At 40.5% G+C, this 14,903-nt stretch overlaps 1 protein-coding gene and 1 long non-coding RNA gene across 2 annotated transcripts in view; one reads left to right on the top strand and one right to left on the bottom strand.

Moving 5' to 3' along the window:
- LOC138020581 (DNA repair protein RAD50-like) overlaps window positions 1-11,934 on the top strand; it is a 75,787-nt gene extending 63,853 nt beyond the window's left edge. Inside the window, exons 33-43 of the mRNA XM_068867544.1 lie at window positions 3,466-3,613; window positions 4,125-4,255; window positions 5,396-5,441; window positions 5,904-6,029; window positions 6,355-6,407; window positions 6,966-7,051; window positions 8,494-8,573; window positions 9,274-9,336; window positions 9,854-9,987; window positions 10,167-10,295; window positions 11,151-11,934. Of these exons, the coding sequence (XP_068723645.1) occupies window positions 3,466-3,613; window positions 4,125-4,255; window positions 5,396-5,441; window positions 5,904-6,029; window positions 6,355-6,407; window positions 6,966-7,051; window positions 8,494-8,573; window positions 9,274-9,336; window positions 9,854-9,987; window positions 10,167-10,295; window positions 11,151-11,217 (1,063 nt within the window). The 3' untranslated portion in view covers window positions 11,218-11,934. The remainder of the gene's footprint in view (window positions 1-3,465; window positions 3,614-4,124; window positions 4,256-5,395; window positions 5,442-5,903; window positions 6,030-6,354; window positions 6,408-6,965; window positions 7,052-8,493; window positions 8,574-9,273; window positions 9,337-9,853; window positions 9,988-10,166; window positions 10,296-11,150) is intronic.
- LOC138037974 (uncharacterized) lies at window positions 260-1,495 on the bottom strand. The gene is made up of 2 exons (XR_011130160.1): window positions 1,206-1,495; window positions 260-615 (listed from the first exon to the last, which is right to left on the bottom strand). It is a non-coding gene; the product is annotated as an uncharacterized lncRNA (long non-coding RNA).
- Window positions 11,935-14,903: the final 2,969 nt, after the last annotated feature.

Here is a 14,903-nt window from a genome sequence, read left to right as displayed (position 1 = left end):
GGCATTTTAACGAAAACCAATCCTCTTGCCTTCCCATGAACTCCTCAACCGCCCTTAATTGACGAATAAAATCGTCTGGCGTTTGACAGAGTAAAATCTATAAAGTCTCCACTCACTCAATGGGTTAACAGCTCATTGACGTCATAAGTTTCTCCCACAAACCTTACGGCAAATGGCGCCGGCCGGGAAATTGAAAGGAGAAAGAAATCAGTCTGCCGTGAAATAATGAAAAAACTATCGAGTTTAAGCCTTAGGCCGGTTTCAGTATAAGTCCAAAACTTTATTTTAGCCGAGATTTCCTTGATTTTTTTGGTCGCAGTGTCGTACGTAAATACTAGATAGATGACTCATTCTACTCCGAGGCTTACTTGGCCATTTCACCCTTTTGGTGACCCACTCGGGTATTGTTCGTACGTGTTCGTTGGATCTTCGGTAAATGTTCCAAGCTGTACTGCTTGCCTGTTTTCCACGGAATTATTGCGACAGCTCTTTCCAGTGACAATTTTGAAAATGAGAACAGCTATCGCGAATTCACAGCTTTTCATCAGGAACAAGGTAGTATATTTCGACCAATTACCTTTCTCAGTTATTTCATGAACAACACCGTGGTCGTTGCTGGAAATGAAAAGACTTAATATTAACGACACCGCTGTAATAAAAGCTGATAGAAAAACTTGAATTATGATACTTCTCAATCTGCTTCCTTTCCTACATGACTTTTCTAGTCTCCGTGATGATCTTAAATTTTGCATCATTCTCAACCCTGCTACGGTGTATCCAGTACAAATTATCATTCCCCAAATGAAGATAACCACATGCGAAACAAAGCACCATAGTTCGCGTCTGCCAAACAAAACTAACAGGTTAAATGTAAGCATTATCGCTGTGAAAACAGAGGTAACAGCAAGTAGTGACCAGATGTTTTGTAACCGCGGTGCGCTTAGTGAAATCTTCGTTGTTTCTAACAGTATAAGAAGCAGAGTACTAAACGCTGACAGACATAGTGCCAAGGAAAAGCAATTTATGAGTACCGAAGCGATGAATGTTTCTGTCGATACTTCTTGTAATTCTATCGGGGTCCAAATAATTCCGACCACTTTTAAAGTCGCAGAGAGGAACAGCTCAACGGTTGTGAAACGAGCGTAGAGATTATGGCTGCGAGACTTCTGTTTCTGTTGTTGAACGAAGGCGATTGAGCAACTTACCGCGAGAATACCGAACAAACACGCGAATAAGTAAGCGTAAAATTTCCATGCCCAGTGATTCAATGGTGAATTGCTTAACGGAGAGGAAGTAGCAGGTGAATGGGTTGTCAACGAAATATCGGACGAGTTATTTGCTTGCATAGTCATTTAACAACCCTTCTCGTCAAGTGTAGATGACAAAATGGTGACTCGTACACAGCGGAAGCATATTTAAGCTTAGGCACGGACGTAAAGCATAATGCCATCAAAGATAATAGAATAGAAAACAAACAAAGGCAACAGCAATTAAAGACTTGTCAGCTCTTACACCTTCTAAATAATACTGATAATAGCAGCAATTTTTGTGCCTTTAGAGGTAAAAGTTACATATCTTAAATTACAATATTGAATATGATTAAACGTACTAAAAAAATGAAAGGTCACGGAATTTACGGTGAGTCGTGACAAAGCGTGAACGAAGTATACAATTTTTTTGTTGTACCGAATGATAAAATTTTCTTTACAGATTCTTATTTTCAGGAAATACCTGCTCTTAACCCTGAAGCTGTACTTAGTTTCTTAGGGTTCAGTAAAAAATGTCATGTAAATGATTGTCAATAACAATTATATCCGAAATGGAGTTTTTGTTCTTATCTACTTTCTCTAACTATTTCCTTATGCCGATATTTCATGAGACAAACCGAAACTAGAAATTTTCAATTAACGTAAGACTGGAGTCGGAGGTTTCGTATTGAAAAAATCCATACGAAAAATTATGTGAAGACCTAAAATTGTTTTAGTTGACATACGTTGACCCGCTTTCATACATCTATATGTTGGTTCTCAAGCGCTAACTGAAAATACCGTTTGAAAGTATATTCTAATTAATCACGTATTAAAGGACGAGCTCTTTTTATCGTGCTGTTTATGCCCGCCGGACTTTATCTCGGACTTCCGTGACAAGTTTGCTGGTCAAACGACTCATTTTTCTTTCTGTCCGTAGCGACACAACGGTAGCAGGTGCGGATTAGCATTCTTCATTATAATAATCAGCTTTTATAATTTTTGCATTGTTAAAGTTATGTTGTTTGGAGCTGGTGTTCCCATAAGATAGAAATGATAGCTAAGCTTAAGCAAATGGAATAAAGAATGTTAGCTTGGCTAACCGACGCGACTTGTTTTATTTAACTGGAAACATTGGTGAAAAAGGAAACGTCTCGTCATAAGAATCACAACATTAATAATAACAGTGCTTTTTCGTGTCTACAGAGGTAACTTGATATGCGAAATTGAAAGTTTGAAAACTGATGGGTCAGGGACCAATCTCGACCCCAGAGCTCTTCTCTTGACCGAGGGAGAGAAGAGCTCTGGGGAACCCTGAAACAAAGTGTCTTCTCATTGGTTTTCGTGAAAAACAATCAAAAGCGTCTCTAATTGGTGCATTCATGTTAGCACGAGGAGTGAGCAGGCGCCGTAAGGTTCAAATAGCCAATTTTTTACTGAAAGAACCCTACGGCGCATGTTCTGCTACGCAGAGTTTCCCAGAGCCTTGGGTCGACCCGAGGCTCTGGTGACGAGAATGGTCAGGGACGCTCTCGTGATTGGTTCCCCCTTTTTAAGCCTCACATGGCCAGATTAGGGCGACATTATGATGGAAAGTTTTCTGCTGGAAATTCCGCTAGTCGGGAGCCAAGAAAACACTTCTTAAATATATGTAATGGGGATTCTCGTTGTAATCAAAGCTGTGTGCTTATTGCTCAGCTTGCACGTACGCAAAGCGAGACGGAAAAGAAAGTAAAGAAGAAAAAGCAGATTTAATTCAGTGTCATGTACAAGCGTGGCTTGATCTGGCCTAACTTTTAGCACCTCTGGATGGAGTGTCATTCAGAGCTCAGTTTACAGACACTACAGAAGTACACTGATGTCAAGCAGGCAATCGCAAAAATAACAAAAATAACCATGCAAAATACATAACAAATATGGAAAAAATAATGAAGGGAACGACACAAGAAAAATCGACCAACATATATTTGGAAGAGAGGAGGGAAGGCAGCTTCACAAATACAACGAAAATACCAAATCTAGGGAACAAATGTTCTTTGCACTCTATAATTATTTTCAATTGTGGAGGCAATCGAAAGCGGCTATTTTCGTACGATGCTGCATCCTAAGGATGTATGCTCGACTGCTCTTTGTATCAAAGTTAAAGAAACGTTACTTGGCCAAAACAGAATTGATCTCATCTGCTGAAACCAATTCATTTTTGCGTGTCTACGTATAGGTATATGAATCAAGGATGTGACACTGCTTTAAAAGAGAACGAAGCTCGTTTACGGGAATTGGCCGGCCGAACGGAAAAGCTGAGGAGTGAGAAAGAAGCTGTTTCAACAGAAATCGATAAACTGAAAGAAGACATCGCTAAACAGCAGGTCAGAATATTCAGTAGGTTTATATGCGTAAGTTTCTTATTATTGAAGACGAGGAACTACTCCTAATCAAACCCCTTCTGATCAGTTTCTCCGTGACCAGTTTTTCAATATTTTAAAAAGGAGTAAGTTCCTCCTTTTTAAAATATTGTCTATATCAGCATCCATAATAAAAGCAAATGAAGAATCAGAATAGTATTAAATAGCGCGTAAGTTCGATTCTAAACTAATTCTTGTGAGATTTTCTTTTCAGCGACTATATCTGTTTCTTTTTGTAGAACTGATGTTTTACACCCCACAGTAGGTTCGTCCGCACTGCGTTTATGAACCGTATTTTTAGGTAATTGCACATAGTTGCTTGTGTTGGTTTAAGAACGAGAAGATAACGAGCACCATGCATGAAAGTAGAAAAAAGAGGCTCGAGGACTGAAGTCGGGCATTAGAGATTTAATTTCACTTGAATATTTTTATTGCTCGCAAAACTCTACTGGGTCGGGAATTGTGGCTTTTGTAGATCCGGGCTCGCGAACTGGAAGACAACATTCAACTGAAAAGTATTCAAGAGGAGACTCAAAACATCGACAAGAGGATAGCTGATGTCAAAGAAGAACTGAAAACGTTTGGAGAACACCAGGATCTTGTCAGGTAAGAAATCTTGGACATCTGTTGTTTTGTATTTTTCAGACATAAGCACTTGATTTGGAACAAATACAACGGTAAAATACCGTCCATGCGTCTTTGAATGGACAAGACAAACTTGTGAAAGTGTCACGTCCTCGGCCACCATAGTTGGCTACAGCGTTCTTCAGTCAGCTATCGTATCCCATTCTTTGCTATCGCATGCGGCATGATTATCTAAACCCCTCACTGTCTTATCTTTCTTTGTTTTGTTTTTTTGGCGACTGCAGCCTGGTTTTCACTAGCGACGCAAGCGCAACGTCGACATAAGCATCAAAATCAACCACGGCCTCAGCCATCTCGTTCAAATTCTCAGACCCGGGGAATCTGGAACGAGTGCTTTAATTGGCCAGATCGACGTACAATACAGACATAGATACTTAATTGCATGACCGCTCCACATAGGGGTCTTTTCAGGACCAATGAAACACAACGAACGAAACGACAACACAACAACAACTTTTAAGAATCCCAACTGGCCGGAGGCAAACCAGTTGGCTATTTGCAAGTGCGGCTGAGAAGTTGAAACAGGGCTATCAGGAACAAATTCAAGGAGTGGTCAGAACGAGTCTTGAACCCGGGATCCCCGGATCTCAAGGCAAGCGTCCTAACCACTGGGCCGCACTGCCTCGTAACAAATTTCCTTGTGCTTATGCTGCGTTTTGTTTTCACACGACGCAAGCAAACGCAAGCATACGCAAGCATAAGCGCAAGAACAAGCTTGTGCTTGTGCTTATTCTTGCGTCAACCACGTTTTCACGGTGAAATAAGCACTCTCATGCTTGCGCTTGTGTTTGCGACGCTAGTGAAAACCAGGCTTACGACAGTATCGTACTTGAGGCCTCAACCGGAAGCTCGTGACCTTGTAGGGTTTAACTCTGGTTCAGAGATTGGGTTTTGTTCAGTTAGAAATTTCCTTATTTGGATGTAACGTAGCTCGTGCATTTTCCCGCATGTGCAGCTTCGATCTTAGTTTTGTCCATATTTGGGCATAAAGTTCAGTTGGTGTCCTAAAATCCTCAGCTTTGATCCAGGAAAATAGTTGCGAGTTACACGTTTCAAGGTCATGTGCTTCTGACCTCAACACTATGATTCCTTTTGTTTCAGTGAAAGACAGGAATTGCAGACACAATCGGATGAGTTAAGAAAAGACGTAAGTTACAAAGGTTGTCAAGGCCCATAAAGCACCAACTTTGACGCTGGAAGTGGTGGAATGAAATCCGTCCTGACCAACACCCGGTCAAGTTTAAGAAAACGAAAGAAAATGAAAAACGTAAATTATAAGGCTCTCTGGTCTTCTCGGATGACAACGATGAACCTTAGACCCAATTTTATGAAACATTTCCAGGTTCTTAAAATCTGTCGGATTGTTCGTATTTAGTTGGTGCGTTCGTAGTGGTTTGAATGGTTAATGGCTTAATTTGTGGTAGGTCCCTTTTGGTATGTAATTGGCTTGGGGTAGAGTGTTCGCGAATAGACGACAACTGCAAGGGAAGTACAGCCAAAAAACTGACTTTTACCGAAATCTGGAACATTTAACTAGAGAGTTTTTTTATATGCTTATCCATTTTCATCATTGCAAGCGATCCTTTAACTGAAACGTTTTGCTACTTAGATTGCCCACTATGAGGGACGACTAAGAGGTTACGAAGATGATGCCAGGCGGTGCCAGAGAGAACTGAGAAGTGACTTATATAAGAACGCCGAGAAAAGGCACAGAGAGCAATTCATCGCAATTAAGGTGTGTCCTAAGTGAAAACATCCTTATAGCCTGCGTGGCTGGCGGTGTTGTTGGCGCAAGAGGCATAATCCGCGCGGAGAATGAGAAGGGGCGCTATGAAATATCGCTGGTATTTCACGGCACCCCTCCCCGTTCTCGGCTCGGCTTCGCCGCTCGTCAATGTGCCCCCGCGCCAACAATACCACTAGCTACGCAGGCTAACATTTTAATGATTTTAATTCACCCGCTTTTTGAACAAACTTGCTTTGACGCCTTCTTTTAGAGTTTTAAAAGTTCTCCTTTCTGTAAGAGGATAAATTCAACTGTTGTTTCAATTGTATCACAGACAACCGAAATGGCAAATGCGGATCTTGAGAAGTATTATAAGGCACTGGACAGGTATTTCCTTTTCTTTCAGTTTTGCCTTTTATTTAATTTATATTTGTGTTTGCTTGGTTTTTTTGTTTTTGTTTCGGTTGGTTCGTCAGTTTAGATATTATGGCTTCGATTTTGTTCGATCTGCTTGCTGTACTTTCTCTACCTTGACCATGACTGTAATTGTTCAGTCAATTTTTTGTCATTTGTATCTCGAGCAGTCCGTGTTTGGATTGACCTTCCTCCTGGATAACAGAGGCTCCCAGCTTTAAAGGCTTAAGTGAAGAAGCACTTTTTAAGTGAAGTGGCTTTTAGAGGCGTTGGAGAATAAGGGGCCATGTTCCTAGTCGTAATGAAGTTTGTAATATTTTATAGTAGGTTGATTTCCATTGTTATTATCTGTTCACGTTTGTGAAGTTGGCAGAAAAGCCAGTTGTCGTTATCATTAATGGGTAGATTCGTCCGTCCGTCCATCCATCCATCCATCCATCCTTAAGAGTGCATATCTACACATTTGAGCACTGGTAAACACCATTCCTCTCTGGCGAATTCACATTCTTAAATATCTCTGCTTCATTTAAGGGCAATTATGCGATATCACGGACTCAAAATGGCTGAGATAAATAAAATCATCAAAGAGTATTGGATCAACACTTACAAAGGAAATGGTAAGGTTGCCCTCTCGCGTATTTCGAAGACTGAATTATGACACTTTACGAGTTTCTTCCCCTTTCCGATAACCACAATCCAGGTTATACTGATTTACGCGGTTAAAATCTAGAAGTGTATCACACAGCGTATACATTGATAATCGGCACTAGTAATGATAACCTAGCACACCGGTGGCTCAGTTGCTTGAGCATCGGGCTGCCATGCGGGAGGTCGTGAGTTCGACTCCGGCCGGACCAACACTCAGGGTCTTTAAATAACTGAGGAGAAAGTGCTGCTTTGTAATTACATCCGCAAATGGCTAGAAATTCAAGTCTTCTCGGACAAGGACTACAAATCGTAGGCCCCGTCTCACAAATATCTTCCATGTTTATAAGTTCTCTGTGGGACGTTAAAGAACCCACTATTCGAGAAGAGTAGGGGATGAAGTTTCCGGTGTTGTGGCTGTCCTCTGTGAGCGTGTTCTTTCCAGCAAAAGTGGCCGTCTTGGCGTAATGTCTCTAAAAAGGCTTGTGGTGTATGAGGCCACCAAAGCAAAAACAGCCGTAAGTCAAAAGGACTTTGCTGAGTGCTTGGGACATGTAGATGTAGATGTAGATGTAGATCTACGTTCACTTTCCGATCCACTTATTTGTTAGGATAAATTGTTAAAGCTTTGATTGCATGGATAATTAGGCTGAGCTGCGCTGAAGTCGTAAATTCGATTTCCCAACTGGACCACCATTCATGGTATTAGATAAAGAACCAGAAAGTGCCGCCTTTCTTTCGACAGTAGTAGATAGTCTAGTTTTTTTGGATAAGGACTCATCTGTCTCTGCATTTATCGACGTGGGACGCAACTCACACACTGTTCGGAAAGAGGAGAGCGCGAAGTTCTCGGTGCTTTGCGTTTGTATGCACCGTCTAATAATTCAGCCTTTGTGGTAGGCGTTCGAAGGATAAGTAGAAAGAGGAATCGTCTTGAAAAAAATTTGAAAGTGTGAATACGAGAAGGGCGTGCGATCTCGTGCTCTGCCTTTGTTCCAGCCACCTAGTAACTCTTGGCCTGCGCTCTTTCCTTTCGTTTCCTTTTGACACATTTGAATTCCTCCACACCGATTTTCCCTTCCTCTTCCCCATAGGAAAAACAACTCTGGAGCAACTATGTTGAAAAACTGTAAATGGTCAATATGTTGCCCTTGCATAATAACGACAAAAGTTTAAAATTAAAAGTATATCTTGGTGGCTATGTGGTAGGAAACTGTAAGTGTATTATCTGTTGATCTCATAAAACAAGGCAAGACAAAAATAAAGTGTAATGCTTGAAACGGAGAGCAGGGGTAGGTCGCTTAAGTTAGCATCGCCACTTCTTGAATCTCACTACGCAGGCCGATTTCTTCTCTTTACGAAAATCACCAATCTCTCAGAATCATGCAGTTACAGAAACACGTTTTCCCTGTAGACATAGACACCATCGAAATACGGTCAGATGAGGAGGAAGGAAGTGGTGCAACCAAAGCAAGGCGAACTTACAACTACAGGGTTTGTAACTTTATTTACTTATTGTTACTAGTCCTTTGTGTGTCAATTATATAAAAAGATTATCTTTGTGCAATTAAGTGCGATCTTTTTGTTCTCTAATGGGTAACTTATCAACTGGGGTGATATGGTAAATTGACCACCGTAGAGAAATTTGAAAGCCGACGTTTCGAGCGTTAACCCTTCCTTTCTCTACGGTGTTATGTTTACCATATCAACCTTGTTTCACTTCCCCACTGACGGAGCACCATAGTTTCTTTACAAACTAGACTCCTTTGTCTTCTCATCAAGTTCTCTCCTGAACTGTCTATTCTTACAGCACTATTACCTATTTCTGGGCAATCTGTTAAGACAATCGATTGGTTTACCGTTACGCTGTTTGGTAATTGATTTTTAATAAATGGCGCTACTTTCTCAGCCAATCAGAGCTAATTATGTCTTGCTCGCATGCGTGGTCCCGTTCTGAACGCCAACAGCATAAATGTTTCATCTTGTCATTGGTTTGTTTACTGTCTACCTTTGTTCTGATTGGCCGAGATAATTTCCTTGCTTTCGGTTTGACCGCATGCAATTGAAACCCGCTGTACAAACCTTCAGACGATGAGGAATATTCAGTTGGTATTTCAGTACAGCCAGTTTCATGGTGATAATGCGGTGAAAAGGAAGAGAGTATTGAAACGCTTCTTGTCATTTTTGTAATTAGGTGGTTATGATCAAAGGTGACACTGCGTTGGACATGAGGGGACGCTGCAGCGCTGGACAAAAGGTTTTTTTTTTTCATTGTTGTTGGTGCTCAGTTGTAAGGAAGGAAACGCGGCCTCTTTCCTCTATTTCCTCTCCTTTTCCACTTCATCCACAGTGGTTAGGGCAGGGTATTGTCTTTCCACCAATGTGAAAGGCACGCGATCAACGTAAAATGTACGTTGTATTTGTTGTATAGAGTCATCTCTACTCTACACCGAGAGATTTTTCTCCCGGTATACTCCGGTTATCCGCTCTTATTAAAAAGAGCAATTTTAAATTCCATTTCGATCTGCAATGCACGAACGCTCTCTGAACAACTTCAGTTCAGAAATCCTGGTTGCCATGCGAGTAAACAATATATTTCAGATGTTGTTGCTGCTTGGCAAAAATGACCTTTACCCAGATTCATTTGGTCGGCTTCCATTTGTGCAGCCTTTTAAGTTTAATACCGAGGCTCTTATAACATTCCAACAACTGTTTTGCCAAATTAGACACTGGAAAAAAATTAATGCATTCGCTTATCCTATTTTGGAATCCAGGTCTTGGCATCCCTAATCATCAGGCTGGCTTTGGCGGAAACGTTTTGCCTTAACTGTGGGATTTTAACACTTGACGAACCGACCACCAACTTGGATGAAGATAACATTGAGAGTCTGGCCAACCAGTTGGCTTCGTAAGATATTTCTTTGTTTCTTTGTGTTTCCGTTTATGTAATTTCATTGCTTACTTCCACTTTGGCTACACGTTTCCTAACTTTGCTTGACGCGTAAGTAGTTCAGCTCAACCTTGTCAATTATCTTCAAGTTAGTCAATTACTGTTGTGCTGAGATTTTATTTCTTTTTTCTTTATAGAATCATAAGAACCAGGCAGCAACAAAGGAACTTTCAGCTTGTAGTTATTACACACGACGAAGAGTTTGTGCAAAACCTTGGCAGAGCTGACTTTGTAGACTACTATTTCCGAATCTACAAAGATGACAGGTAATTTTCGTTGTCTTTTACAAGAAGCCGACATCTCGGGCCACCATAAAAACCCTTTTCTGCTGTACTGAATGTTCGGAGTGATTTGTCCGAAACATGGCCTTTGCTTTAGTTTGTTGCTTTAGTTTGTTAGAACGCTTCCGGCACCACTGCGTCAAAATCTCTTTACTAAGTAAAAGAAGAACCTGGAGAACATGCAACGTTCCTTGTCTGTTAAATATTTAAAAAAGACTAAAGATGTCTCCGCTCTTCTGGAATATCTTTCACTGAAAAAGGTTGGAAAAGGTGGGAAGGACCGACCGATTTACTGTTTTTATCTTTGACATTAATGTCATCTGCTTTCGTCTGGGCGATAAAAAATGAGTCAAAATGCCAACGTTACCACCGTTCTTCGGTCATTTTCAAGTCCAAGGTCTTAAAACAAAAACAAAATTGAAACAATAAAGACTAAGATATATCTGGTTAAGAATGCTGTTTGTCTGGTTTAAGCCAAGAAATGTACCTTAGAACTCAATGGATTCTTTTTTTATCGTCAAGTTTACGCACAGGAATAATAAGAAGTAGCAGATGGCATGTAACTTTGAGGGCTAAATTATTGAAGAAAACGATTTTTCCCAACGTTCTACAAGCCTTATTTGTTCGAGATACTTATTTCTTTCTTCCAAATTCTAAGCAATTTCCCTATTTTTTAAACAACCACCTTATTTTTAAGTGTAGATACCAAAAAAAAAAAATTGCCCGCGAATCACAGCCATTTCAAACCGCGCGCGCCTGAGCCCACGTTCCCATTCGTTGAGCTGTGACGTAGCCTTTGCGTTATTCAGCTTTGTTCTATGTTTTATTTTGTTTTCAAAGCGGTTATTCAAAGATTTTGAGGCAGAGTGTTGCTGCACTTAACCGAGAAGAGTCTCTTATGGAGTGAAGATGACAACCTATGATTGGGCGTTCCTTTATGGGGAGAACGTTGGTGGACATTTTGAAAATATAGAAAATAGGCCCTCATACGTTGATAATCCCGAGATCCCCAGATTAGGGACTTTAAGATCTACGACGGCGACGTAGACGATGATTCCATCTCGGTTGCGTCGTGCAATGAGGTGGAAGTATCCTAAAAGTGAAATAGTACGAGCGATTTCAGCGTGAAAAAAGAGAATGAAAAATTCACAATAGGCCATTTCCGAGTTCATGTCTGCCTCCCCTTCAAAGCGAGTCCAAGTGCGAAGTTTTTGTTATGAAAATTAGTTTTCATTCAGATGTAAAGTAGAACTAATTACCATAACAAAAACTTCGCACTTAGACTCACTTTGAAGAGGAGGCAGACATGAACTCGGAAATAGCCCATTCTACGCTTGCCATCTCGTGAAATCTCAAATTTGGCGGTTTCGCGTCGCTGTACAGAGTGACGCAAAAAAATGTGTTTAAATGCGTGCAGCACGATTTTTTTTCTCTTTAAACGAATCAGTGATATTGTTATTTTGCGGCGTTCTCTTTGACGAGCACGTCGTAGATCTTAAAGTCCCTATTACTGCTTAGAAAACGCTAGCAGGTCATGAAAGAGGTAACTTAGACTGCGTTTATATTTGCAACCTGTGTTTAAGAAGAAATTAAAGTACTCTTTATCACAAGCAGCCTGGCTGATCTTTGCAGCATTACTTTTATGTTTTGGTTATATTTTTGTTTCATTTGTTCGGCTTAAGGTTTGAGTTGTATGTTCGTGCTAATTAAAGGCGAACTGGTACTGTAAGCCAAAAGAAAAAAAGTCGGATTTAGACTTTGTGGTCTTATTCCAAATATATTAAAATAACTTACTAACATTGACGGGTATCTGGAGCAAATGTGAAACACTTGCTTCAGATATTGTCACAATACAAAAATATCTCTTCTTGTCTGGATGAACAATTCAAACATGAACAATTCAAATGAAAACTCTTTGAAGTAGGAAAGCTGACTTATTGTCATGTCTTTGTAAAACACGGCTACTTAATTTCTTGCATGACGGAAATGTTGCTTCTGGCTAAAATGAACGGTTGATCAGTATAATCTTGATGTGGGTCACCTGAAACGTGTCACAGACCTTTGTAATCACTCGTTCAAACTAAGAAAAGCGCATCAACGCTAAGGGTAATGCGAGTGTCTTTATCGCATCCCGAAGTGAGGATTTGACGATAGTCAAGAGTTACCTCTGTGTGCCTTGCTGGTAAAGGAATTTTATAGCGTGATTGCATGGTCTCTTGTTTTGTGGCTTGACAATTGTGAGCCATTCAGTTGGAGTTCGTTTATATGTGAAGGTACTCTCGCTTGGAGGGGTTCGCAGTAAACTGAAAAAGTCATTTGCTCTAGATCTACTGGCATAAATAGCAAACTGTGAATTAATCATCTTGGCTTGAAAAATCTCCTCTTCGCACAAGTTAGTTTCCTCGTACTTTTTTAGTAGTTCAAACAATTCTTTCGTGTCTCCAAAAACCTCACCGTGTGTGTAGAGAATTTCTTTGAGATACTTGTTCCTGTGAGTAAGTATCGCCTTTAACGAGTCATGTCTGAAACAATTTTCACTCAACAAGTGTTCGGAGTTTTCTATGTTATTCGCAGTGGAAAGAAGTTTATGTTTTATGTTGGGTTGATTGTCACTAATTCGTTTGGGTATATCGACAGCAATGGTGTTGGGAACGCGAGCGTTTCGTCTTTGGGTGACTACCATTTCAATTCTTGTTTGTCCGTTTTCAAATCTGTAAATAGTTGCGTCAAATCTGAGCTACAACAAGTTGCAAAAATAGTGGAGACACTTCACCTTCTTGGGGCGTTTTTAATTTCCCTATTATCCCCCCCCCCCCCCTTCCCCTTAGTGTTGCTAGCAAGACAAAAAAATGTTGGGAACTTAAGCAGTCAACATTGAAAGGGGGAGGGAGGAGAGAAAGTGGGAAAGGTTTAAATTCTAGGTACGGCCGGCATTGGAAGCTAGAAAAGGTGTTTTTACTGGGTTGCCAAACCCAGTCGGAATCTCGGTTTCATTTCGTGGGTTTTTTTATTTTCCGTGTCGGGAAAAGTCTTGCCTGTCACTCCCCTGCTAAGTGGTGTCTTTGTGCACAGGGTCTTCTGTGGGTATTTTGTTAGGTTTGAGGGGGCTGGGGTAATGCGTAGCTTGCTCTGCACGATTAACCTGTAGTGGCGTCGAAAGTCATTGTAACGCGAATGGCTTTTTACTGGGTTGCCTTATAAGGCAAACCCAGTCGAGGTCTGCGTTTAGTTTGTTTGTTTTCTTTTTTTTCTTTTTTTTATTTTTTTTCTTTTTTTTTTTTTTTTTCCGTGTCGGTAAAAGTCTTGCCTGTCACTCCCCTGGTAAGTGGTGTCTTTGTGGATAGAGCCTTCTGCGCGTATTTTCGTAGGATCGAGAGGGTAGTGGAACTGCGTAGATTTCTCTGGTGGACACAGTAGAATCATTAACTTAGCCTGCAATGGCGTCGAAAGTCATGCAACGCGAATGGCGTTTTAGTGGATCCTTAAACAAAATATACCCTTATGGAGCTCAATAATGGAAAGTCAGTTGGATAAACTAGGCATGAATCTCAAAAGCGACGAGTACTGGACTTCGACAACAATCTATCGCCCGTCGAGACGAAATCAAAGTGAGCAGTATTTACCTGAAGTACAAGGTAATTTGACACAATTGAGTTTGTTGTCTTCACGCACGCAATGAAATAGGAAGAGGTTTTCGCCTCTAAGAGCAAATATGTTGTTTGTTTCAATAAAACTTTCGCTGGAAAAGGATTCTGTGGTATTTTCTGCCTTTGTGAATTATAATATCATGTTGTGTATTGAATTTTCGAGCTTAAGGTTGAAATGTGATATGCGAGAAGTTTTTTAGTTTTGCTCTGTAAGCGGGAAGGGTTCACAGGCCTGTTGAAAGCGTGCTCGAGTTCAACAAAATGAGCCCCAAAATCAGTGCAAACTTGTGACGCAGATGAATAATAAAGTAGCTGCTATTTCCAAAATGATGGAATTACCTGGTGATAATAACGTCGTACGCGTCTTGGAGAGTAAATTTTGACTTTGCATAAACAAGAGTTGGGCGATTGTGATCTTTGTTTTGACTTCGCTCATTTCATTGTCAAACTTTATAACACTTGACAGAAAAAGAAACTTTTTAAAAACCCGGTATCTTGCCATCATTTGACACAGATGCTTCACTGTTTGACGAGTAAACATGCAGCGGTAACGTAATCACGGCGCCCGCTGAATTCCGGCCATGTCACTTTTCGATTTTGCAATTTACTTGAACGTAGCAAAAATCTCCCAAAATGTTTGTCGCTGATCGTAACTTTTTATATTCTATATTCACGGTTCAAAATTAATGTTGTTTTGATGTCGTAAATATTTTATTCTCGATCGACCGTCCGGGAAACTTCCTTCTGCTCTTTCTGAAAACTTTGTATCAATAGTTATTTGCTTTTTCATCAATATTTGTTTTGCATAAAGCAAGCTAACAAGATCTGTACCTTGCTGAGTTCGCATTTGTTAGAGTTAATAGTATTTTCGGTCCGATGCTTCTGTTTTAAGAGGGGTACATTGTTTCGGTCTCCCATCCAAACACTAACCCCGCCCGGCAGGGCT

This window comes from Montipora capricornis, chromosome 2 (genome assembly GCF_036669925.1).
Source record: "Montipora capricornis isolate CH-2021 chromosome 2, ASM3666992v2, whole genome shotgun sequence".
Lineage (NCBI taxonomy): Eukaryota > Metazoa > Cnidaria > Anthozoa > Scleractinia > Acroporidae > Montipora > Montipora capricornis.
This window is presented reverse-complemented; position numbering and strand designations above follow the sequence as displayed.